This window comes from Octopus sinensis, linkage group LG7 (assembly GCF_006345805.1).
Source record: "Octopus sinensis linkage group LG7, ASM634580v1, whole genome shotgun sequence".
Taxonomy (NCBI): domain Eukaryota; kingdom Metazoa; phylum Mollusca; class Cephalopoda; order Octopoda; family Octopodidae; genus Octopus; species Octopus sinensis.
In genome coordinates this window covers 18,864,288-18,891,779 of record NC_043003.1, presented here as the reverse complement: position 1 = coordinate 18,891,779, position 27,492 = coordinate 18,864,288, and the positions used below count along the sequence as shown (strand labels likewise).

Genomic DNA, 27,492 nt, shown 5'->3' with positions numbered 1-27,492 from the left:
ATATATTATTAATATTTTCCTCTTCTCTTACAAACACACACACACATGCACTCTCTCTCTCTCTCGTTGTATTTTCTACATTTACTTAACCTTTCAAAACCCGATCCCTCGGCTTTAAGTACTTCAGTATGTTTATCCTTGAACAGCACTCATCTCAGCTGAGAAGCTTTCACAGTAAAATACTGACAAAACTCGAAATTGATAGAAAAGTTTGAGGTTGAGCAAACAAGCTGTGTTTACCTCTTCCCTTCCCTTGCTGGAGTGGAAGAACAACACTTCAGAAAGCAGAGCGCATGAAGCCAAAGAAAAATACAACGTAAGAGATTAGAAAAGGAACGTACTGAAATACATGCATAAATAAACCAAAAAAAAACCCCAAAAAAACCCCAAAAAACAAAAATCCAACTCCACACAATGAACGACACGAAATGAAATCTTCAAAAGCTATTTTTATGCTGATATCTTCACATTTGAAATGCGAAAACACCCACGCATACCTACACATGTTGATAATATTTACCAAACAATTAATTTTTATAATTCATGTTAAGGAACATGGACTTTTAGCTTAATCAACATTTGGCAGGTTTTACTTCATTTTGCAGATCCTGATAAATGTTTATAGCAGACACAGGTAAAAAGACAAACATGAATATCATGAAATGGGGCCAAAAAAAAAAAAAAAAAAGAAAAAGAAAAAAAAAGACAAGGCTCCTTCTTTAAAGAAATACTCTGTACATATAAGGAGAAATGCAGATGTTTATAAGTCAGTCAGCCCCCCCCCCCCCCGGCCCCATCACCAGTGCTGGTGTGTCACTGGGAGAAGATATGTACCTCTCAAAGGCTGTATCTAATTATGAAATTGGCACCATATGAAGATACAAACTGCAATGAAACCGCTACGTGGCCACTCAAGTCACTAGAAATAGCACACAAAATTTCCTCAATTCATATTCTAAAATCTTTTGTTGGGGTGGAAACAAGATGGTCCCAGCTGGAATTCCTTTAATTGTAAGTCTACTCAATGAAGGCAGACCCAGGGTTAAACAAGAACAAGTAACCAAAATGTAGTAGAAATATAGTGTCCTCATTATTCATAATTTTAATAACCATTTTTCCATGCTTGCATGAATTAGATGAGATTTATCGAGTCAGGTTTTCAACAGCTGTGTGCTCTTCCTGCCTCTAAGCAAGGTAATATTTTCTCTAGTCCTTCAAATGAATAACACTGTATGATGGTGAGGTTTGTTTACAACAAGTGTATGTTGTCCAGACGAGGAGACACAAACACACACACATGAGAGGATTCTTTCAGTTTGCACCTACGGAATCCACTCAGAATGCTTGTGTTGGAGAGAGGCTATAATAGAAGACAGATATCCAAAGTGCTGCACAGTAGGACTGAAAACCAAACCATTTGAGTGTAAAGTAAATTCTTCAACCCTGCAAACATGACTGTGTGTGGAGGCGCAATAGCCCAGTGGTTAGGGCAGCAGACTCGCGGTCGTAGGATTGCGGTTTTGATTACCAGACCGGGCGTTGTGAGTGTTTATTGAGCGAAAACACCTAAAGCTCCACGATGCTCTAACAGGGGGTGTTGGCAATCCCTGTTGTATTCTTTCGCCACAACTTTCTCTCACTCTTTCTTCTGTTGACCTGCTCGCTTAGCCAGCGGGGTGGCGACACTTGATGGATAAAATAATGCAAAGCGCATTGTGACCAGCGATGTGTAGCAACATCTGATAGCCTGGTCGGTCACGTGATATATATATATATAAAAGAATGTATAAGGTATTAATACACATGAATTTTTATTTAATTAATATAAAAACAATTGGTAGTATAAATTAATTAATGTAACAATCAGACAATTCTGCATTGAACTAGATTTAAAAATTAAGAAAAAAAAAAAAATTATTAACCCTTTAACATTTAATCTGGCCATATCCAGCCAAAATACTATATTTGTCTTTATGTTCAAACCAGCCAGAACTGGTTTCTCACACCTACCCTACAATGTCATTTAAAAAATTAACAACCATGTCACTGAAATACCGAAGCTCTGAAATAAGCTATGATTAATTCAAACCAACGTGAATAAAAATTACATTTGACAGAGTAATCTGAATGCTTAAGGGTTAAGAAATGTGTGATTGTTTTCTGGAGATTTAGAATTGAAATAGCCATCTAAGAAACGAAGAATGTAATTGAAATGGCTCAGTTAAGGTCAAAACCAGATGCTCTATATTAAGTGAATAAGTAATGATATTAAAGGTACATATCAGTAATTAAAACAGAAAATACAAATAGCTTTTTCAGTTGCTTATTCCTATTATACAATTGGTTTACTACACAGTAATAGTTTAATTTGGTTGTGAATGTTCATAGTATATATAGATGTATGTATGTGTGTGGGGGTTTTTCTAGAAAGAAATGCAAAAAACATATGCTGAAAATGCGAAAGAAAAAGAAATGTTAGAAGACAGAGAGAATTTGTAGGTTATCACTTTAATTTGTTATAAATAAGAATTTATATCAACTATTTTCATCACACACGAAAAATGTAGTGGAAACATTCAGGGTTTAAATATTTACAGAACATGTTGATATTGTGGTAGTGTGTTACGAAACAAAGTTAAAGTTAAAAGAAATTGTGATGATGGAAAAATAGTTCAAAACAATTGAGAAACACTCTTACAGTATTAGTAGACCATCTGCTGTTGTTGATTGTTTAATATCTATTTTTTTTCTCTATTTCTATTCTCTTCATGTATATGAGTAATGGTTTCCCTTCTGGCAATACATGCACAAATACATAAATATATTTACATATACAAACATATATAAACATACATAAATATATATATACAAACATGTGTAAACATACACCCACACACACATATATATATATATCATCATCATCGTTTAACGTCTGCTTTCCATGCTAGCATGGTTTGGACAATTTGACTGAGGTCTGGCGAACCAGATAGCTGCACCAGACTCCAATCTGATCTGGTAGAGTTTCTACAGCTGGATGCTCTTCCTAACACCAATCACTCCGAGAGTGTAGTGGGTGCTCTTACTTGCCACCTGAATTGGCAATGACCTTGCTCGAATGTTTTTTCACGTGCCACCAGCACAAGTTCCAGTAAGGCTATATATATATATACATATACACGCAAACACAAATATTTGTAGACATACATATATGAACATAATATATAAACATATACATGCATATTCCTTTTACTTTTTTTGTGAGACCTAGCATCATGAAGTTGGATAAAATTTGAAGACTTTTTTCAGTTCATCTTCATAATCAAGATTTAACATCTGATAGAATACATGAGCCAATCTTTTACTAACTAAACTAATTTTTGTGAGAACTGATCCAAGTTTCAACTGTTTGCATATTTTATTACCAGCTCAAAGGCATTCCGTTCAATAGTGATACTTCATCTTGAGCATCCAAAATATATTCCACCATGATCCCTTCTTCACAAATTACAGGTTTTCTGTGTTCAGTGACATGCAGTATCACACTTCATTCAAATACATGCATTATACAATCTACCATTTGGCAAAGAGAATGAATTCATTTTGATGTTGTTATGAAAAGCTACTCCTAATTCCTTTAGACTGCTTTGAATTTAAGGTGGGGAAAAAACAAAAGTCACTGGGGTCAATTAATTTGGCCAAAAATTCTTAAAGGCAGTGACCCAGCATGGTTGCATTAAAATGACTGAAACAAGTAAAAAATGAGAAATATGCTTTCTCAGGTTTACTGATTCAATTGACTCAGGCTTAGGTCTGTCATGAGCTCTAGGACTCATAGGGCCAGCTCTTAATCTGACATATAGGTGACTGTGCAGTCTGCCACAGGGTTAACTGCCAGTTAATACTGGAACCCAATTTACAGCTGAGTGGACTGGAATAATGTGAAATGAAGTGTTTTGCTCAAGAACACAATACACCTCCTGATCTGAGAATTGAAACCAGTTTTATAAATTGTGAAAGCAACACTAACCACTAGGCTATACACCTTCACACTGATTCAATAAAATTTTTTAAAAATAAAAAAAAAAAAAAAACTATTCATTCTTGTGGCTATTTTACAGGTACTTATTACTTGGTTTCTAAGATTGAAACAAACAAAACCAAGACATTAGTAAATAACTTTTCATATTAACCTTTTAACACTAAGATTACTGTCATATATAATATTTATTCACTTTGTTTGGAATTAATCATATATTACCTCATAGCTTTGAGATTTTGATGATGTGATTGCTTATTTTTAGAATGATGTTGCAGGGTAGCTCTGAGAGGTCAGATCTGGCTGGTTTGAACATAGGTAGAATATTTTTGCCATATTTGGCTGGTTTAAATGCTAAAGGGTTAAATTTTTATACTAAACTATTTCTGGAATATAACCTTTCTATCATAGGTACGAGGCTCGAAATTTTGAGGGTGGAGACACATTTTAATCCTAGTGTTGTGCAAATTGGATATATCCACTCAAAATTTCATTACCCTTAAGTATGGAAGGCCACTTTATAAAGCAATCTATGTTTTGTGGAATGTCATTTTAGAAACTATTTTTTGTGAAGATGGCTGAGTTCCTTTCGAGTGTTGGGCCTCACAGAGGCGAGGTGGCCGAGTTCCTTTCAAGTGTTGGGCCTCATGGAGGCAATGACCAAGACCTCTGGCATTATGTCGTGCTTGAGAAGACCCATCAAGCTGAGCAAAATTGCAGTTGTGGCAGATAATGGTGTCACACAAGTGGCACTTGTGCCAGTGACACGTAAAAACACCCATTACACTCTCATAGTGGTTGGTGTTAGGAAGGGCATCTAGCAATAGAAAACCATGCCAAATCAGACTGGATTCTGGGACAGCCCAGTCAAACTGTCCAACCCATGCCAGCATAGACAATGGACGTTAAATGATGATGATTTATACCTCACAACTCCAATCATGTCAATCAACAGAACACTAAACCATCGCTGCTATATTAAGGTCCTGTCTTTAAATGCTTGTAAATATCAAATCAGATAAAGGGTTAGAGGAATCATTTAAAAGCATTGGATAAGATGTCTAGCAGTATTTAGTTGTGACCCTTTAATATTTTGAGTTCAAATCCTACCAAGGTCAAACTCTGATGACATTCTTCCAGCATTGATAAGATAAAATACCAGTCAAGCACTGGAGGTAATTTATAATCTTACAACACATATTCTTAATGTGAACAGAATTATAATAGATGATTAGTCCACATAATTCCATAAGGAGCATAGGGCTGGTTTCCTAGTTTCTCTGGCATGTATATGCTCCTCCCTGGATAGGACACCAATCCATCACAGGATTACTCATTTTTATCAGCTGAGTGAACTGGAGCAACATGAAATGAAGCATTTTGCTCAAGAACACAACACACCACCCAGTCCAGGAATTGAAACCACAATCTTACAATCGCAAGTCCAACACCCTAACCATTAAGCCATGCACCTCAACTGAATTATAATAGAAGCAAACACAAATTTCAGTGACAGATTACTCATGTCTCCTTCACAAATGATACAGCATCTCTAGTTCTGACAAACAATACAATCCCTCTAGTTTTGAAGCTTTAGGTTGAATGCTAACAACTTCAACACTTTCCTTCTCAAAAAACTTTACTATGATCCTTACTATATTCAATATATTTCGTTTTGGGATTTGGTTTGCTAGATTCTTTATATGAGTTCGTGTGTTGAAGCATATTCTGTTGTGTCTGGGGAGTCATTTTCTTTTTGTGCCTTATAATGTAACACACTCACCGGTAAAATTTCCACTTATTTCTTATTTTTATTTTTCTAAAATTTTCGCTTTTCTCAATATTTTAAATTCTATATATTTTTTTCTTTTAGTTTTTGTATATTACATCAGCTTTTGTATTAGTTAAAAAATAAAGAGCACGAAATACCAAACCACAAACAGATCTTTAAAAGAAACAACCATTTCAATGCATGAAGTGATTAATTGAATGTAATAACTAGCAATCACGTTACTCATTCCTCAAGTTCCTTCCTGCAGCCGAGATTATTACAGAAGTTAATAAACCATTTTGAAAATTTTGTTTTTACTAATTTCTATTAAATCCGGTGGTGTTCATGTTGTTTAGCCCCAAGACAAGCCTGACTGGACAAATTTATAATTAAAACATTCCAGTTACAATCTATCTATTTTTTTTCTTAGCACAGTGTACAAACAAAGTACCTTATCCATTAAGAGAGTAGGGTGTGATTTGAAACGAGGCAATTTCTACTCTTCTCCTCTGGAAGCCATCTACTCGCAATACCAGAGGGCACACACTCTCCTACCCTGATGTAATCTCCAGGGATACAGGCATCCAGCAACAGGGCCTCCGTAATGCTATGATGGACCGTGAAGTCTGGCGTAGCATGGTAAATTTCATTGTCTCGACCATGGTCGAACAATGATGATGATGTGATTTGAAGGAGACTTGACTGTTGTTTCTAGTATGTCAAACAATCACGCTGATGCTCCTTTGATGACATCCATGTGACTAAGATAGTTAATAACTGTTTGTTATATTCATATAACTTAATCTACATACTACCATACATAATCATCCACACGTTTTTGTCTTCTTCAGTGTCACTGCAAGTGCAGCCTTATGACATAATATAAACCTGCCAGCTCCTGATAACTTGATTTTTCTCAGGTTCATTAACTATCTGTCAGCTTGAAACACCTTACAACTGTGTTCTTTTTCTGATTTTAGTTTAAAAAAAATATACTTTTTCATATTCATGAAGATATAGCTGCTTCTTTTCTAATTGAATTTCCATGTACCTCACTTATTAACCAATACCAAAAATGTATGCTCTGATCATATGATCCATTTACGTCTTTCTTGACATACTTTAATAAATCAGAAACACTTTAAGAAGAGATTATATGTTCATCTGTACACAGATATCTATCAACATCATCATTTAACATTCCCTTTTCCATGCCGACATGAGTCAAGTACATCAACATCAAAATAAAAATTCAAATGGAAATTGTAGCTGTGATACCTGTGCCGGTGACACGTAAAAAGCACTATCCGAACGTGGCTGATGCCAGCGCCACCTTGACTGGCTTCTGTGCCGGTGGCACGTAAAAAGCACCAACCAATTGTGGTCGCTGCCAGCCTCCCCTGGCACCTGTGCTGGTGGCACGTAAAAAGCACCCACTACACTCACGGAGTGGTTGGTATTAGGAAGGGGATCCAGCTGTAGAAACTCTGCCAGATCAGACTGGAGCCTGGTGCAGCCTCCTGGCTCCCCAGACCCAGGTCGACCGTCCAACCCATGCTAGCATGGAAAGCGGATGTTAAACGATGATGATGCTCTTCCTGCTGCTGACCTCACTTGTTTCCAATTAAGGTAATTTTCCCCTTGTCTTTTGAACAACAACCAGCTTAATGGCCAGACAGAGATCTGTAGAAGATTGCGAACAAACGTTGCTTGCTCAACTGTGATATGTATTTATAGTTAGTGTGCATAAGTTGTTATAAAGGAAGCACAAACAAATACATGACAGAGACTCCTTCCAGTTTCTATTCCCCAAATTTTGATATAAGTGGGTATGTGTGTGTACGCACAGCAAGACCATGGGACTGAAGGCTTTGTGGTAGTTCAAACATTTTCTCTTCACATTACGAGTTCAAATTCCACTATAGCCTACTTTGAATGGTGTCGGTGATGGTTTAACACCCTCTACATTTTGCAAATGAAAAAGTCAGATTTTCTAACAAACAATTTGTTTTAAAACTGAACAGGGGCAGGCATGGCTGTGTGGTTAATAAGCTTTGCATCCCAGCCTTGTGGAGTTTCGTTCAGTCTTACCACATGATGCCTTGGCCAAGAGTACTGTACTATAGCCCTGGGTCAACCAAAGTCTTCTTGAGTGGATTTCCTAAACAGAAACTGAAAAAAGACCATCTCATATAAATACACATACACATGTAGGTATATATATGGGTGGGTGTCCCCTTGTATTTATATTACCTGATGGCTGTAAATGAACAGCACTCTCCTACAAGTGATGGCGTTCATTTCTGATCTTCCATGGAAAACATGTCTGGCCAATAGAGAACTACCACAGCCATATCACATTGAAAACACCAGTTCTCATCCAATCATCAAAGTTAAGCAACATCAATCCTAGCTAGTACTTAGATGGGTGACTGCTTGGGAAGTGTAGTTGTTGTGTTGTAAATGTCTTTTAATCCTTACCAGGTGGTGCTTTTAAGTTAGACATGGCCTGGGCCTATACTGGCTGAAACCTATCAAAGTTATCATCTTGCTTTGGAACAAGTGACAGCATGAGTATTCGAATGTCGCCTGGCCCCCGTGCCGGTGGCACGTAAAAGCACCATCCGTTCGTGACCGTTTGCCAGCTCCGTCTGGCACGTAAAAAGCACCCACTACACTCACGGAGTGGTTGGCGTTAGGAAGGGCATCCAGCCGTAGAAACACTGCCAGATCAGACTGGGCCTGATGCAGCCTTCTGGCTTTACAGACCCCAGTTGAACCGTCCAACCCATGCTAGCATGGAAAGCGGACGCTAAATGATGATGATAAAATCTGTTGCAATGAGTTCTGCCTGACCCATGCAAGGATAGACACATGAGCATTAAAACAATGATGATGAACTTCTTATAGTATTGAGGAAGTTTTAAATTCTTGGTGTGCTTAATAGAACAGAGATATTTTTGAGAGTTAATAATTTTATTCTAAAAAGTGATTTTAATAAACTATATACTTTGTCTCTTCATTACAACTCTTGAAATGGTATCTTGTAATCTTGCATCCACCAGTGGGTGGAAGCACTTCAGGGTTGGAACCACTGGTTTACACTGAGGCTGACTTAGCCTGTCTTCACTTACAAGGTTGGTAATATAAGTACCAAATGACGTACAGGCGCCAATATGTTTGACTGAAGTTTTTGAATGACTGCAATCCAATGACAAAAACCAGTAAAAAGAAAAAAAAAACTGAAGTAATCCAATTAAATACAATCTTATTAAACCACAAACAAGTAGTGGTTGGTTCTTACACCAAAAGGTGTATTCAGCCACTAACTTGAGTAGTGAATTCTTCTACTTATTTCTGATATATCTCTGCTGCACTCATTACAAAAGCTAATCTTGTGTATCTAAACAAGTTTCCTGCCATAGTTCTCCACCTCCACACACACACATACATACACACTTATGTTCAAGTTCTTATGATCAGACAGATCTCCCACCCATCAGCTCTATAAACACACACAGTCAATGGTATTAATGATAACTCAGCAGCAGTCACTGCAGACACTCAAGCACTCTGTTCTTCAACTAGTTCCTCCTCTCAGTCCTTCTCTACAAACTTTTGCTGTCATTAGAATGGATGGTCTTCTTACAACACTGGGCAGAGTGTTCTAAGAAGACCATCCAAACAGTAGCTTTTACATTGTACTACTATATGACACTGACCTCATGCCGGATCCATTCACATAATAAGTAGAAAGTATTTTTATTTGCTGCTAAGACCAGGTCAGCCCTGATTGGGAAGATCTATAATAAAAGGTATTCATTCCAGCTCTGACTACCTTTTTTCTCTTTTTACTTGTTTGTCATCAGACTGTGGCCATATTGAAGTATTGCTTTAGAGGGGGTTTAGCCCATTAAATCAATGCCCATAGTAATTTTTTTAAAGTCTGCCAGTCTCTTTTTATCAAACTGTTCAGTTTCTGGAATACAAACAAACACCAGTTGTCAAGTGGTGAAAGACAAACACAAAAATGCACACATATATACATATGACAGGCTTTTAAACAGTTTCCCCATCTGCCAAATTCATTTATTCATTCACAAGATATTGTTTGAATTGGAGCTATTGTAGAAAATGCATGTCCAAGTTGGCATGCAGTGGGACTGAACTATGTGGTTGCAAAGCAAATTTCTTAACCATGAAGCATTGATCTGCAAGTGTGATTTGAGCAAAATTTACTATTTCTAGCAGACTAAGTAACATGTGGAAGCTCCTCTCAATGGCTTCAGTTGTCCCTGTTTTGTATAAACAATGAATGTACTTTTTAATCCAAAAGTGTTTACTGAGTTCCAAACAGCAAAATTCACAATCTTGCTTTGCCTTTTTGAATGAAGCAAATCCATTTTTGTGGAGCCGCAATGGCTCAGTGGTTAGGGCAGCGGACTTGTGGTCAGAGGATCGTGGTTTCAATTTCCAGACCGGGTGTTGTGTGTTTATTGAGCGGGAACACATACGCTACAGAAACAGAGCCCATGAGAATGGCTAGGCTTGAAAAGGGCGCATAAATAAAAAAAAAATCCATTTTACTTATATTGTTAATGTACATGAGCACCTTTCAGATGGTAAGCTTCAAGCCCACCAAGTGAAAACACTGTAAAGAAACACTCCAGTGCAGACTTTGTGACTATGTTTCCAGATCTTTTTGGTTGCTGTCAAAGATTTGGAAAGTTTAAAATTAAGTAAAAATTTTCAAATTGAGGATACTGATATAATTTTTCATGCTGAATCTAAATTCAGGATTCATTTATTCCCACCAAAATTTAGAAAAATGTTACATAGGTTCAAAGTTTGATCAATTTTAGTCCAATCAGAAAACAGGAATGGGAAGTGGTGCATTTTCTGCATGATAGCTGTCTGTCACAAACAGGGACAAAATGATAACGCTCGTTAAAACTTATCGTGGTGGTGAAAGTCTCATAGTCTTGCAAATGGCTTATATGCAAATACAATTTTGAATAACTTTTGTGTTAAATTCTATATTCATAATTTTATTATTCAACTGTATGATTGAGAAATTTTCTCTCCGACCACATGGTTTTGGATTCAGTCCCACGGCATGCTATCTTGAGCAAGTGTCTCCTATTATAGTTCCAGGCTGACTAAAATCTTGTGAATGGATTTGGTAAACAAAAACTGAAATAAGCTAGCCGTGTATGTACCTCCATGTCTCAATATCACATGAAAATGGTAAATGAGCATCACAATCATACAAGTACTACTATCATTCATTTCCAATCTTCCATGAAAATATGTCTGGTTATGGAGCAATATTACTATGCTTGGAAAGGAGAGCTGGTGACTGGAAGGATCTGTAAAAATCTGCCTTGAGAAAATTCTGTCTGACCCATGCAAGTACAGAAAAGTGAACATTAATCCTTTCGTTACCAACCCGGCTGAAACCGGCTTCGGTTTTGGGTACAAATGACTTGTTTTCGTAAGTTTCGAATTAAAATCTTCCACCAAACCTTAGTCACAATTTATATTCCTAACACTACCTTAATGATAACGAAGTTATTTTATTAAATTCTTTGTTATATTTAAAGTAATTGAAAGAAACACAAAGCATCTCAAAATAAATACGGTAACGAAAGGGTTACAACAATGATGATGACACTTGGAATATTTGAAATATTGACGAATTTAGGGAGTAAGGAGACCCTAGAGTAATGGTTCTCAACAGGGGTCCACAATAGCAAAATAGAAAATTGGAGATCCATCGTAGTATTTTAAGGGTCCATGTAACATTTTGATTGAAAAATGGATTGCAAGAAAGCAGCTAGGTTTCTTTCTCTAACATTTTACATAGCTCAGCCTATAGGAATGAGTGAATAACAAAATGGGAATTTTAACAGAAATATCTATAAAACTGGTTTTTAAACATCAAATGGTTATAGGGGGGGGTCTCCACCCAGGTAAAACAGTAATCAAAGGGGTGTATATGTAAAAATGCTTGAGAACCATTGCCCTAAAGGGAGAAATGATTTCTTGGTAGGGATTTTAAGGGAATTTGGTGCAAAAATATTGGTTAAGACAAAATTTCTTATACCTTCTTCGTGGTGCCTAATGGATTTAGCACTGACAAAACATTCAAATCTTTGATTAAATTTAACTTTGTGAAAGAGAAAGAAAAGAATTAATAAACAATTTTTATGTAGAAATTCCTCTGACACTTGCAGTATCGCAGTATCACATCTTACTTTATTCCTGAAAAAGAAAGAAGTTATTTATAATCAACTTCTCAATCTCATTGATCTTTGTTATTCTTAATTCAATAACTGCAAATATCTATTCTTCATTTTTTTTGTAGAGGAGAAGAGCAGTACCTGTGATCCTTTACAGAACCTCTAAGAATAATGTAACTCAATGGTTCTCAACCATTATTTTGTTACCTATGGGCTCCTCCTGATTCCTATTTTACTCAGGTGGACCCTAATAGCTATTTTATGTTTAAAAAATCCTATTATAGGCATAGGAGTGGCTGTGTGGTAAGTAGCTTGCTTACCAACCACATGGTTCCAGGTTCAGTTCCAATGCGTGGCACCTTGGGCAAGTGTCTTCTACTATAGTCTCAGGCCGACCAAAGCCTTGTGAGTGGATTTGGTAGACAGAAACTGAAAGAAGCCTGTCATATATATGTATTATGTGTGTGTGTGTTTGTCCCCCAACATCGCTTGACAAGCGATGCTGGTGTGTTTACGTCCCCGTAACTTAGCGGTTCGGCAAAAGAGACTGATAGAATAAGTACTAGGCTTACAAAGAATAAGTCCTGGGGTCAATTTGCTCGAATAAAAGCGGTGCTCCAGCATGGCCACAGTCACGACTGAAACAAGTAAAAGAGTTATATTTTTATAATTAAAATATTAGGAATTGTATTAAAAAAGTGTTAAAATGCTTTGTGTGTTTTAGAAGTAAAACCAATTTATTGCACCTAATTTTTAACAACAAAATCTTCTATGGACCACCAAAGGATCATGTGGACCCTGATTGAGAACCACTGATGTAAATTAACAAACTAGATGCCATGAGTCAATCAGGAAGCTATTATGTGGTTGTTCAACATGCAAGGGAAACAGCCAAATTCCTCCTAGAGTTCTGACTCCTTACCAGTTCTGTGTATCAAATGTGATTTACAGGAGGTATTTGCTGGGCATTCATGCATCATATATGTTACATAATCACAATTTTTCTTTTAGCCCACAGGGTAACTTGGGATTTATAAAAGAAAAGTTTTGTACTACTTGGAATATATAAAACAAGAGCTAACTACAAGTCTGAAAACAAGTATGAGCATTTAGGATAAATAGTGATCAAAGTAGCCCCAGATATACAAAAATGTGGGATGGTCACAACCGGATTGCTTTTGGGTCATAAGCCTGTTGGATAAACATAGGGCTAAGCACTAACATCAACAAACTAACTATATGCTATTTTCCAGCTCATTCAAAGTTTTTCTCTGTTCCTACTTGTTCTGCCAGCCACTGTACCACTGTCCAGAGATTTGACCAATCTTGTTACAGTATCCAGAGACAGGACATAGGTGTGCTTATATAAATATATATATGAGGCTATCATCTTATTCACTCATCCGTGGAAACATACAATCACTTTTACTGTCATGCTGGACAGTTTCTAGACTGGGGAAATTAGAGCTATATGGTCTATATAAAGACACTGCAACACTGAAATAGAATTCAATGCTATAATGAACAAATTGATTGGCAATCATTTAGCCATAAATGCTGACTGTAAATACTTCAGTTGGCAATTGACATTTATAGTAAGTACCATATGTAGAACTATTTGGCCAAAGATATTTACAACACCTTAGTAACCATTTAGTTGCACATCCTTAACCCTATCATGACTGAATTTCTCATGAGGAAACAGCTTAGGCATTTCAATTAATTTTCAGTATGATCAATAATAAATGGGAAGGCTTTAGTAAGATATTTGTAACTTTAAATATTGTTTGTTATTATGTCAGTGGTGACCACCTGAAATTTCATGCTATTATGTATGCTATGATATTTTGATTAGAATTTGAATACGAACATTTAATTACTGGTAGTCTGAAGTCAGCTGGTGTTAAAAGTAAATGAGGGAACCTTTAATCTGTCACTCAACCAGTAAGAATTACAAATCAAATAGTTTTCAAACCCAGTCTACCATCTCAGAAAAGGAAGGACACACTGGGCAATGTGGTGGTGGATCTCTGTTGTTAGACATTGAGGATTCAGTTGTTCAATGAACAGAGTTACCTGGTCATTACGTAATTCTGTAGGTGGTTGAGCGTTTCACAGACATGTGTACCCTTAACGTAAATCTCAGGCAGAATCCATGTGACAAGGTAGTACCTCTTTAAATTACAAGTATAATACAACCAGCAGGCTTCTAACAGTTTCCATCTACCCAATTCTATTCATAAGGTATGGATCAACCCAAGGCTATAGAATACAACATTACCGAAGATGTCACCCAGGAGCTTGCCTTCCACAAGGACTGGAATGTCCAGTCCTTGTGGAAGGCAAGCTCCTGGAAGGACCTCTCATGCTGAGCAGTCCAAAGGCTGGAGGCTAGACTAATATGGACCACTTCTTCCTAGAAGTAAAAATAAGTTTGCATAAAGCCAACATCCCTACCAAGAAAATAAAGCAAAGACACAGAAATATCAATGAGATACCAACAAGATCAGGGAGAGGAAGCAGAAAAGACAGCCTAGAGTTTAGAAAAGTTGTTGATGGTCTGTGTTTCATAGGAAGTGAAGGACTTAAGATGCTACACAGAGGTATCAAACCTGGGATCTCGTGATTGCAAAGCGAACTTCTTAACCACTTAGTGACTACACAGTGAAGAACTAGATACCCAAAACGCAGGATGATCACATCTGGAGCACATTTGATTAAAGACCTGTTCAATCAGGGCTGACATGGGATCAAAATCAACAGCAACCCATCTGGAAACTATTCAACAATTAATGCATAGTTTCAATATCTTGGGATTTACTGGTAGTGATTTGCACTGAGCTTACTATGGCTATTGCTATTTACGGCTATACAAATGAGCAAATGTTTGCTTGGATCAGATAGGAGAGGTAATGTTTTTAAAATGATGTGTGAATGTGTTTAGATATTTATGATTGGACAAGAAGATTTTGCACAGGTATTGTGTACTTACTGGAACAAACAACTGCCAACTTTTATTCCTCTCTTCACTAAGCTCCTCTGCTGTATGTGTAATATCAGTGTATAAGAATAACTAAACAGACTACAAGTGACAAGTGTGCTGAGAGAAAAATTAGGCATCAGATGTAGAGTACGAAATAGAAGGCTGAGATGGTATGGACAATGCAATACGTATAAAGAATGACAGGGTGAAAAAGTGCTGTACAATAGAGGTGAGAAGAAAATGCAAGTAGAAGCGGTAGGGGATGATCTCAAGATGCTAAGCCTCACAAAGAGATGATGAAGGACCACAAGTGGAGAGACACTATTATGAAATAGACTCACTAAGTCGTGCCAGCATGATAAGTAGTAAAAATGGTGATGATAGTAATTGCATATGGTATGTGTTTACAATGTGTTTGGTTGAATTATTATGTGTTCCTTAGGTACTGAGTGAAAATCTCCGGCAGGGTTGTATATAATGTTTAACATATTGGCTCTCTGTGATAGTTTTAGTGGAATGCTAGCTTTGTAATGAAATTTCACAAAGTAATACTACAGGAAAAAAAAAAAAAAACTGAATGAACTGTTTTTAGCTTGTCTTAAATTATTAGAAGAGGGGTAGGGATGAATATAAAGAAGCCTCTACATGTTACATAAAGAAACCTCCAACCTGTTAGAAATAGCAGCCAAAGCTTCCTCAAATCATACCTTATCATCTTAAATAAAAGGTAAGACATAATGAATATTGTAGTTTTTGGTACAATATCTGGGGGATAAAAAAAGGGTCTGATCACGAATCTGCTTCATCAGAGCAGACATGGAACTAAACAACTGCAAAATGTTGCTCTATTTGTAATGCAGATCAATTATTGCAACAATAAAAAAAACTTGCATATTCTATTCTAACTCCAACACCCAGCAAGTCACTAAGTACCAGTATCAAGGCCATGCAACATATAACAATTGGAAGAGATAAGACAATTGGGTATTTTTTTTTTAAAAATAGAATTTCAATCTAAGTGGAATTATGCCAGAGTTCAAGAGTTCCAACAGTAATTATTCACCTCAAGTGGCTGTTTTGTGTGATACAGTGACAAATAATCTTATGAAATAAAACCAGAATCTTTGTTAGGTAGGAAAATGCTTCATAAAACAATGCATTTCCATAAGGGTCAGAATGTGTTACGAAGGAAAATAAAATACTTTTGTGTGCAATGAAAATGTAAATCTCAAGTATCTATCCAATAATGAAAGAACAAATTTTATTAGAATGAGATACCCTGAAACAGTGCATGTAGGAAAGTGTGTTGGTTTAATCATGTCAATTAACTAGCTTGTTTGTTCTTTTTTTAATTCATTTATTACTTGGTTAAAGGAAGACAGAGCAGTGTCCAGAACTTATCAAAGGGGGGTGGGGGCTTTTCAGACTGGTGAGTTTAATGTAATTTAAGCTGAACCTCTGTAAGTTCCAGAGAGTGTGACAATGAAAGGAGGAGAGGTGGATGCATTTAGTGAATACAGGTGTGACACAGCTTCCTACTTTTGAAAAGCAGAAACTGTTGCAAGTCGGCGAGCTGGCAGAATCGTTAGCACACTGGGTGAAAAGTTTAGCAGTATTTTGTCTCACGCTACGTTCTGAGTTCAAATTCCACTGAGGTCAACCTTGCCTTTCATCCTTTTGGGGTCGATTAAATAAGTATCAGTTATGCACTGGGGTTGATATAATCGACTTAATCTGTTTGTCTGTCTTTGTTTGTCCCCTCTGTGTGTAGCCTCTTGTGGGTAGTAAAGAAACAAGAAGCTGTTGCAGAGATGGTCTAAGAAAAAAAGAGAGAGAGAGAGAGAGAGGATGATGCAGCATGTCAATGAGTATGTGGTAGTGGTATGCTAAGAAGTTAACATCTGACCCTACCATCAGGTCCTTCAGTTTGATTAGCAGATTCCACTGTTGCAAGTCTATGGAAAAGGTCTTACTGGTTTTGGAGGTCTCCAAAAGTTTCTGAACTGCTTCCTGTGACTAAGCCATTAAAATTTATTTTTCTAAAATCTGTCATATAACCTATTTTAAATAGGAACTTAAAACCACCCAAGCTAGATGTGTGAACAATACTCTGTGGTTGAACTTGTACTTTTGTAGAGGGTCCATAACTGCTCAGACTTGAGGTAATCCCTGGTCTGGTCTTTTAGATGCAATTCTGTCTGTTAATGGTATGTTATCATAATGAAAGGCCATCAAAGATTGTGACACTTAGCATAATTAAAGTTTATGAAGATTCTAACTGCCTTTTTTCTAATGTGTAGGTGATAAGGGCAAAGGCCATTTACAATAATTTATATCACCTTTGAGATAAAGGAAATGAGGAAAATAAAGTGGTAGCTATCCAGATCAGAAAGGATGTGTTTGGTGAGAGTAGAAGCAGCTTAAGGGGAGACACTCAATACACATTACTAGATATAACTTGTTCACTGTATACAGATGAGGAGGAAGCTACCAGGAAGAGAAGTTTGGGAGGTGCATTGATCAAGGTGTGTAGCAGGAATTTATATGTAAGTGATCAGTGAATATAGTGGCTCTAGCTACAGGTGCGCTGCTAACAAACTTATTTTGATTAAAGACTAGCAAATAGGATTTTGCAAACTTAGTTGAGAACTTTACCAAGGAACAACTGTAAGAAGTGGTAGGGCTTGCAGGCCATGTCATGCATAAATGTATCCTTTGCTTTCTTAGTGGAGATTTTGTAATGGTGATTTCCTCCAGATGTTGTAGGTGTCAACCACATGGGATTTGGCAGTTGTGGATGTTAGCTGTATAAGGGATGTACCAGGCACTACTAGGCCTCCAAGAGAGTAAAAGTATTCACCTTGCTAAAAGTAGGTGTTTTCCAACCAGAAAAGTTTTCTTACAAAATCAAACAATTAAGAAATGAAAAATAGTGGACAGCAGAATGTTCAAAATCTCCTACAGGGGCAGAACTGCAAACTCTGAAGTCTAGGGACGAGCCAATCTGCATAGCTTGCAGGAGATTGTGGCAGAAAGAGGAGCAAGACTGGCAGGTCATGTTTTCCGACTACCGGAAGAACGAATCCCCAAAACAGCTATACAATGGGTACTACGTGAAGGATGAAGGGAGGGAGACTCAAGAAAATATGGCATGTCATTTTCAAAGAAGATCTGAAACAACTTAGCATCACCTGGTAAGATGCAGGTGACTATGTTGGAAACAGGGATGATTGGAGGTATCTTAATGGCAGGTCAGCTGTATAGGAGCAACTAAGGCTAAGAGAGTGCAGGTTAGATATTATTAAATGTTCAGTGTAATGTTTTCATTTTCATTAAGCTGGATCCACCAAATATTTCATGGTTCATCTGTAATCTAACTTAAGAAATAAAAAAAACATGATTATTAACTAACCAAGTGTGTCAAATGTTAATATAAAGGAGTTAAACTGATAAAGAGCAAATATACAAGGTACAATTACTTTTCTGCAAAATTATAATCATGGGCTGTGACTGCTGAGGACATGCATAGGTTTGTAAGAAATGAAGCTAGTATATTCCGCTGGATGTGTAATGTCAGTGTGCATGCATGACAGAGTGTAAGCGTCCTGAGAGAAAAGTTGGGCATAAGAAGCATCAGATGCGGTGTGCAAGAGAGACGACTGGGTTGGTATGGTTATGTGATGTGTGTGGATGAGAACAGCTGTGTGAAGAAGTGTCACACCCTAACAGTGGAGGGAACCTGTGGAAGAAGTAAACCCAAGAAGACATGAGATGAGCTAGTGAAGCACGATCTTTGAATATTGGGCCTCACAGAGGCAATGGTAAGTGACTGTGACCTTTGAAGATATGCCATGCTTGAGAAGACCCATCAAACCATGTGAGATTATAGTTGTGGCCGATGCGTGTCGCATAACTGGCCTGTTAAAAGCACCCTTCAATGGTTGGGTGATATTCTGTGCTTCTAAAGACCTGTCAAACTGAGTGAAATCGTAGTTGTGGCCAATGCCTGTGCTGTCTGACTGGCACTCATGATGGTGGCATGTAAAAAGCACTGTTTGGGCATTGAGCCTCATGGAAGCGGGGACAGGTACCCAAGACCCTTGGTAATATACTGTGCCTGTGTTGATCTATCAAGCCAAGTGAGACTGTAGTTGTGGCTGATACTGGTATCAGGTCAATGGCATCCGTGCTGGTGGCATGTAAAAAGCACCCACTACACTCTTGGAGTGGTTGGCATCAGGAAGAGCATCCAGCTGTAGAAACGTTGCCAAATCAGATTGGAACCTGGTGTAGCCCCCTGGTTTACCAGTTTTCAGTCAAACCATCCAACCCATGCAAGCAAGGAAAGCGGATGTTAAACAGTGATGGTAATGATGATGATCACTGCATTTGATTTTGTTTGTGGCTGTGGTGAGAATACAAAGTTCAATGAATATCTGCATCATATAGAGGGGTATGTGGAGGCGCAATGGCCCAGTGGCTAGAGCAGTGGACTTGCGGTCAGAGGATTGTGGTTTCGATTCCCAGACCAGGCATTGTGTGTGTTTATTGAGCGAAAACACGTAAAGCTCCACAAGGCTCCGGCAGGGGGTAGTGGCGACCCCTGTTGTACTCTGTCGCCACAACTTTCTCTCACTCTTTCTTCCTGTTTCTTGAGTAACGCTGCAATGGACTGGTGTCCCGTCCAGCTTGGAGGGAACACATACGCAACAGAAACCGGGCCCATGAGTCTGGCTAGGCTTGAAAAGGGCGGAAAAAGAAAAGAAAAGAAAAGATAGATGGGTACAACACATTTTCCCTGGGAAATGGAAGTCATCGACTGAATATATTGTTGAGTGAAAAGCATGACATGGCAAGCATGATAATAGTATTTGAGTGACAACTCAAAAAACTACAGCTGTGGTATATCTTTTGTTTTAGTCACTAGTCAGTGGCCATGCAGGAGCATCATATTCAGGTTGAAGTTGGTGGAATTCTAAGTCATTAAGAGTAACAAGCTGATGTCATAATGGATGCAGTTTATATTTTTTTTTACTACAGGGTGATGGGTGAAAGTGGCCAATACAGGAAAATATATGACCAGGAACTTTTACATAATCAGTTTGGTGCACCACTGTCACAGAAATGAAATGATCAAAAGGAGAAGGTTGCAAGTTCACATCTCTTGTAGTTATTTTATGATTCTGACAATGTTATATTATTTTTCATACCTCAGATTATCTAACTATGAGTAATAGGCTTCAAAATTTCTAAGTTCTTGCAGTAGATAGACTGGTGCCCTATCCAGGTTGAAACTGAATTTGATAATAAGCAGCAGCGTTTATGAACCCCTGAGACTCGTGGTAGGAACCATAACGATGATCACTGACTATAATTGAAACCCTGTAACATTTGACCTAGTCTTTATTTCTCCGATGTTAATAAATAACCAATAATACACTCATGTTCATTAAAACTACAAAAGAGTTTGGGACAAAACTGGAAAAGAAAAAGAAAAAAAACAACACGTACTATTGGAGTTTTATACTTTGTAAATACATGCAATGCCCATTGCTATTGTAGTTTCCGTATATTCTGTAGGAACTCATCACATGACATTAAGCAAATTAAGACCCCCCCCATCCCCAGCTCCACAGTAATATGTAACACTTAGTGGGCATTATATAAAATCCCTCAATTTGATTGAGGCATATAAACTCATTTCACTTAAAAAGTGAGTTTCGAACTCAAAGAATATAGTTAAAAAATAGATTAAAATAAAATAAAAACACCAGGTGGTCGATTCTCTCACCAACGAAAGAAAATACGATACCAAAATGTTAATAATGACTGATAATGTATGTTCCATGTGATTGTAACGATCACAATATTGGTGACTGAACAATCTATAAAATGAACATATGTAGTTGGTATATGTTAAGTTATGACTCGTCGATGTTAACCAGTTGCTAGCTCTTGAAATAGCAACTGGTGAAAAAAAAAATGGTATTTATAAAAACTGGAATCTCACACTACAGAGCATAGGTGCGTGCAATGTAGATGCAAGTTAACATGTTAGTAAAAAGAAAAGAAAATCAGTTACGAATAACAGGACGTGTTTTTTTTCGCTACGAAATGAAAATATTTTCTAGGTTTTCTGTTGCGGAATTACGAGTAAAATAATGTACATTCAATAATGAAACTCATGTGAATGACCAAAGTTTTAGCATTGCATGCACTTTCACTTTCTAACGGTTCCGATTGAAATGATGACTGGGAAGATTCCATATAATATATATGTATACAACATGTACTTTTGCATGTTTGGTGCTGTTTTTATCTTTAAAACAAAAATTGGAGCATCATCATTAGGAATTCTACAGAAACATTCTTTCGGGATTTCTCACCATTTGATAAAGAACATGTTTTTAATTCAAACAACCACCAGGGACAATATATATATATATAAACGCATCAGAATAATTTCGTTTGCATCTTGAAGTATATAATAATTTAAATATATATATATTTATCCTTATATAAAAAAAACTCCTGAAACGACAGTATTTCAAATTTTCATAAAGCGAAACTATGCAAACCAATGCCCATAAGTTCCTCTAGGCGAAGTTTGCCTATCATCCTTTCGGGTTGATAAAATGAGTATCAACTGAACACTAGGGTCCATGTAATCGAATAGCCCCTTCCCCTAAAATTTCAGGCCTTTGCCTATAGTACAAAGAATTATAGAATAATTTAAATTTGCATAGACATACTGAAATGGAACCTTTTCCAGTTCTACATGGGGCGAACAAGAAACATAATTTTAAACTTATTTAGACAGCCCAATAAGAAATTTCAGAATCAAGCGATACCTTTGAACTGTAATTAACAATTGTTTGATTACAAACATATGCAAGCAAGGCTTCTTTTTAAATATCAGCGTTAATCAAAGAATACACCGTCCACAGTTCGAAAATATGACAGATCCGTTGTTTTGAAACTTGTTCTAGATGTAAAGGAATTGTCTGTGATCAGGTTATGCATGTATGAAGACATTTTTTGACACATTACCGTATGCAATAAAATCATAAAATACAAAAGTTAGGCAGGATACGTGTGTTTGGAACGACTGTCACAGTGCAACACGATAGAATTCTTTGAATTCTAACACTTAAGTCTTAGCTCAAGTAAAAAGGAACAACACCAAAATTATATACACAAACATTATATTATATATATATATATATAGATAACGGGGAGAGGAGAAAAAGAGGTATTTGGATACGTAATAATAGTTTATAAGATTTGATCGTGAGTTTTAAGAGTTAAATTAAAAACGAGGATCGGAAGAATTTGAGTTAATTAAAAAAGAAAACAAAAGTTGAACCCAAAAGAACAAATTCACTTTATTTCAAAGTTGACCGTCTGTTGCGAAAAGATACAAATAGATGTATTGCATACCACGTCAACAATTTAAGTTCCTTAAGGTGTGTCGTATCGTCCCAAGAAACAATAGTGTAAGAGAATAAACAGTTATTTTTTTAGTTCAAGAAACAAAGAATAGATTTCTGAAACTTTACATATAAACACACCTACATGTATATATGTAACGGAACCTAATTATTAAGCATAAAAATCAATTAGTTATTAAGCGGGAAATTTTTCGATACGTTATCCTATGCAAGCCATCAACAGTTGCAGCGGATATTCAACAAATACCAGTTCCACGGGGATAGAAGGGTTAATTTTCGTAAATTTATAATTAACAAGATTAAATATAAACACATAAAAAATCCGAGGACCAATTTGTCACATTGGCAGGGCAACCGAAACGGACACGTATACCTTTAATGAAAATAAATGAAGTTCTTGACCCAATAAACAGACCCAATAACAGAACGGTAGTGTAATATAAAGCAAGATGATGGGAGTATATTACTTGTAAATTATAAAACAAATGTTTAAAACGAAGTTGAACGACGATAAAAATTGTAAACACCGAATGATGGTTTGGTAATAATAAACATAAGCTTTACTGGGTTCACGGGTACGTACGGTGTGTTTTCCAAGTGTTACTTACCTGTTAAAAGGACATCCCTTCGTTTTTTATTTTTTAGCTCTTTCTTGAACTCTTTTGACATTTCCACATGTTGGTGCAAAACATGACCTCACGGCAATTAATGCTGTTCGAATTTATTGTAAGTCATTCGATAGACAGACAACTTCCATAATGTGATGAAACACGGCTAGTTACGCCTCAATTGCTAATAAGACGGCACTTTTACACTGCTATCCAACAGGCTTCCTGTGTACATGTAATCTTCAAGGAAATTGATTCGAACGGATTACATTACACAGCGCAGTATAACTGGTTAGTCAGAATGAAAAATATTAATAATTTCAAAAATAATTATTAAAAATTATCTCCTAATTTAAAACAAAATAAATTAAAAATATTACTGAATAACGGGAAAAAAATCATTTATAAAATCGTTTGTATATATATGAAGAAAAGGCAAAAATTTTATGCATCGGTTGTATAGTATTCTATTCTCTGGTCTTGAGATAATACTAGGCGCCGGGTGAACAGCATATTCATAATGCAACATTATGAATAACGCCATCAAGTGGCAAAAAATCGAACTAGAGGCTATTTTGATGCATTGTGGGAATGACACAGTTTATGAGGGAGGAAAATGGCTTCCGAAAGGGTTTCTGTGTGAGGGATAACTGTTACTGCCCTCTCTGGGAAGGACACCGGAGCCCCTCAGTATGATTCTCAACGATTCTTGTCACATAAACTTGAGATGAGAGAGATGTACATTTTCATGACATATCTAAACGGAAAGATTAGGATTTTATGTTGCAGAAAATATGGATAAACGTAGGCGGATCTCTGTGGAGTGTGTGTTTTACCTAGAATTATAACAACAGTTTGTGTATGATCTTTCCCTGTGGTGGTGGTTAGTAGGAATTTTTACTTTTTAAAAGAGAGAAGATATTTAAAAAAGGATTAGAAAACCAAAAGAGCCATTTCATTCGGATATTTTCCCCTTAAATTTATCGTGTGTAGAGTTCTTCATAATATAAAGCATTCAAAATGATGTGTGACGTGATGCCAACGATTTCGGAAGATGGGTCGAATGACCGGGAAGCTCAGGGTGCTCAAGATGATGCTAATTTCGAACAGCTTATGGTTAACATGTTGGACGAGCGCGACAAGTTGATGGAAACCTTACGTGAGACCCAAGAAGCTTACAGTCTAGGCCAAGCAAAACTAGGTGAAGTTGAAAGAGAAAGGGACGCATTTCAAAAACAGTTGCAAGCCACCACCCCTCAGGTAAGATGATATGTCATTTAATACGTTTCTAGTTGGCGATGCTGCCGCTTTTTTTGTCTTGTAAATGCGGACCAACCTAAGAATTCGAGTTGACACTGGGCACGGAATACCGTCGCCATTTTGTATAAATTAACGAAATGACAGTTAGAATAGCTTTAAAAATGTAAAAAAAAAACACCTAAAAAAAAAAACTATATGCATTCTTGGGTGTTGAAGGATTTTAACGATGTGTTGTAATGATGGAGAATTAAGAAGAAGAATTGATTAACGCCGGAAGTTCTGTTAAGTTTTATATGAAAGATGCTAAGGGTAACCCCCCAGTTAGAAAAAGACTTAAAGAACACCCAGAGAAGCACATGTATGGTTAGCAAATGAGTCAGTAGAAAGTACAGAGATACGGTGATTACAATATCAGGGGTCGATTTTAGAGGATACCTGTCTCTCACTGTACTGATGTGTGTGTGTGTGTTAAATGTTAATGATTCTTGTAAGAGATATGGAGTGCTTCGATCGGTGCTGCTGTACATTCAAACGTTGTCTTGCTATATCATCCACCCTCGCTGTTGTTTATACCATTCAAGTATTTCTTCCGGAAAAATTACGAAGAAATATAAATAAATAAAAAGATCCCCCTTTTTATAACTCCTATTAAGTATGCGTTTTCGTTTTCTTCTTTCATTTATATTCTTTTTCTTTTTGTTTACACTTGTTAAGGTCAGTTGATATATATATGTAGTAGGAATATATATATATATACGTGTGTATGTGCGCGTGTGTGTATTCCTCTTGGGTAACTGCTATTCTCAACGTTTCCGTCAACATTCTCTCATAAAATTATAATACCTTGATCATATTTTCAAAGTTAATGTTCCTGGATTTCGAGCGAGAGCATTTACTTCGGTTATATAGATATATGTGTGTATATATAACGTAGATATGTTCAGATATACAATATCTATATGTCTATGCCAATTGTGCATACACACACATGAAATGAAGTTGTGTATGTGATATAATTAATTTTCACAATTTCTAATGTTCGTGAAATCTTCGCACCTGATGAGATGCTTGAATTTTTGTTAATATCTTTTCCTCCATCCCTCTCTTTCTCTCTCTCTCTCTCTCTCTCTGTATATATATTATATATATATATATATATATATATATATATATATATATATATATATGCATACATATATATGTATATATATATGCATACATATATATGTATATTATATATGTGTACATATATATGTATATATTGTATATATAACTATGTAATATATATATATATTATATATGTGTATGTATATATTATATATATATATAATTATATGTGTATGTATATATTATATGTATATATTATATATGTATATATTATATTATATATTATATATGTGTATATTATATATATAATTATCTATTTGTGTATGTATATATTATATATATATATAATTATCTATTTGTGTATGTATATATTATATATATGTGTATGTATATATTATATATTTGTGTATGTATATATTATATATTTGTGTATGTATATATTATATATTTGTGTATGTATATATTATATATATGTGTATGTATATATTATATATATGTGTATGTATATATTATATATATGTATGTATATATTATATATATGTATGTATATTTTATATATATGTATGTATATTTTATATATATGTATGTATATTTTATATATATGTATGTATATTTTATATATATATGTGTATGTATATATATATATGTATATTATATATATATTATATGTATATATATATTATAATATATATGTGTATGTATATTTTATATATATGTATGTATATTTTATATATATATGTGTATGTATGTATTATATATATATGTGTATGTATATATTATATATATGTGTATGTATATATTATATATATATGTATGTATATATTATATATATATGTATATATATATAATATATATGTGTATATATATTATATATATATAATTATATATATATGTAGGTATATATATATATTTAATACGCACACACGCACACCTAGCTATATGTCGATGGGTAGATATAAATTGTGTGTGTAATTATATATATGTATGTATATATATATGAGGCTGTGATCCCTTAGTAATCAATCAGTATGCAGTATCATTGCACTGGGTCAGTGATCTCATTGGTAGCACTACTGAAGCCAGCATGCATTATAGAATTAGCTACAACATAGTATACTCTCCCCTCCTTGCTCACATCAAAAAAGCTGCAAGATCGCAGTAGTCTAAGTATATTTTTTTTCCCTTTCGTTAAATAGGATATCTCTTGAGGTCATCGATGATGTGTAATTGTACTTTTAAAATATATATATGTATCTCTATTGCCGGTGCCTAAGCATTCTTCCGCAAAAAAAAAAAAAGAAAATGAAAGAAAGAAAAAAAAAAACGGGAAAAGAAAAGATAAGAAAGGCAAAAATCTCATTTACATCACTGAGATCAATTGTATATATATATATATATTATATATATATGTATGTATTATAAATCTACTTGACCAATAAATACATATATACCGATATCAGTATAGAGAGCAAGCAAAGTTATTCAGAATATATTAAATTCGTAGTGGGATTGTTCTTCTTTTTGGTGTAAATATGTTCCGTGTTGAAATTTCTTGTGCGGTTGTTGCCTTAGTCATCTTCATATTCTGTCATCGATTTGTCGAAATGACGTTTGATTCTATAAAACCTTGGACAACATTTGGATCCAATTTCTCTCCAAAGAAGCTGCAGAAATTCAAGAGATCTAAGAGATCTACTTGTTGCTTGTCTGAGGGAATTCTGGGGAAGGATGGAGATTATATATATATATATATATATATATATATATATATATATATATATATATATATATATGTATATATGAGTGTGTGTGCATATACATTCATATGTGTGTGTAAATATATTTTAAATTATATAATTATATATATATATATATGCATGTGTGTGGTTGCACGTATAAAAATATTTTATATACTACTTATATTTGTAAACGTTTATATACCTATACACTCTTATGTTTGTATATGCATGCATGAAAATATTTTATATATATATACATACATACGCATTTGGATGTATGGGTATAAGCAAATAC

The 27,492-nt window shown here is 35.6% G+C and overlaps 2 protein-coding genes across 8 annotated transcripts in view; one reads left to right on the top strand and one right to left on the bottom strand.

Annotated features, from left to right (window-relative positions):
- Positions 1 to 23,434, bottom strand: part of LOC115214181 (transmembrane protein 183) — a 79,621-nt gene extending 56,187 nt beyond the window's left edge. Inside the window, exon 1 of the mRNA XM_029783279.2 lies at positions 23,092 to 23,434. Coding sequence (XP_029639139.1) covers positions 23,092 to 23,152 — 61 coding nt within the window. The 5' untranslated portion in view covers positions 23,153 to 23,434. The remainder of the gene's footprint in view (positions 1 to 23,091) is intronic.
- Positions 23,435 to 23,669: 235 nt separating this feature from the next.
- The window catches only part of LOC115214180 (liprin-alpha-1), a 368,483-nt gene continuing 364,660 nt past the window's right edge, over positions 23,670 to 27,492 (top strand). For all 7 annotated transcript variants that reach the window (XR_003881885.2, XM_029783276.2, XM_029783272.2 and 4 more), the window contains exon 1: positions 23,670 to 24,351. Coding sequence is in view for 6 of the 7 variants with exons in the window: in XM_029783276.2 (XP_029639136.1) it covers positions 24,112 to 24,351 (240 nt within the window). In the remaining variant the exon portion in view is untranslated. The remainder of the gene's footprint in view (positions 24,352 to 27,492) is intronic.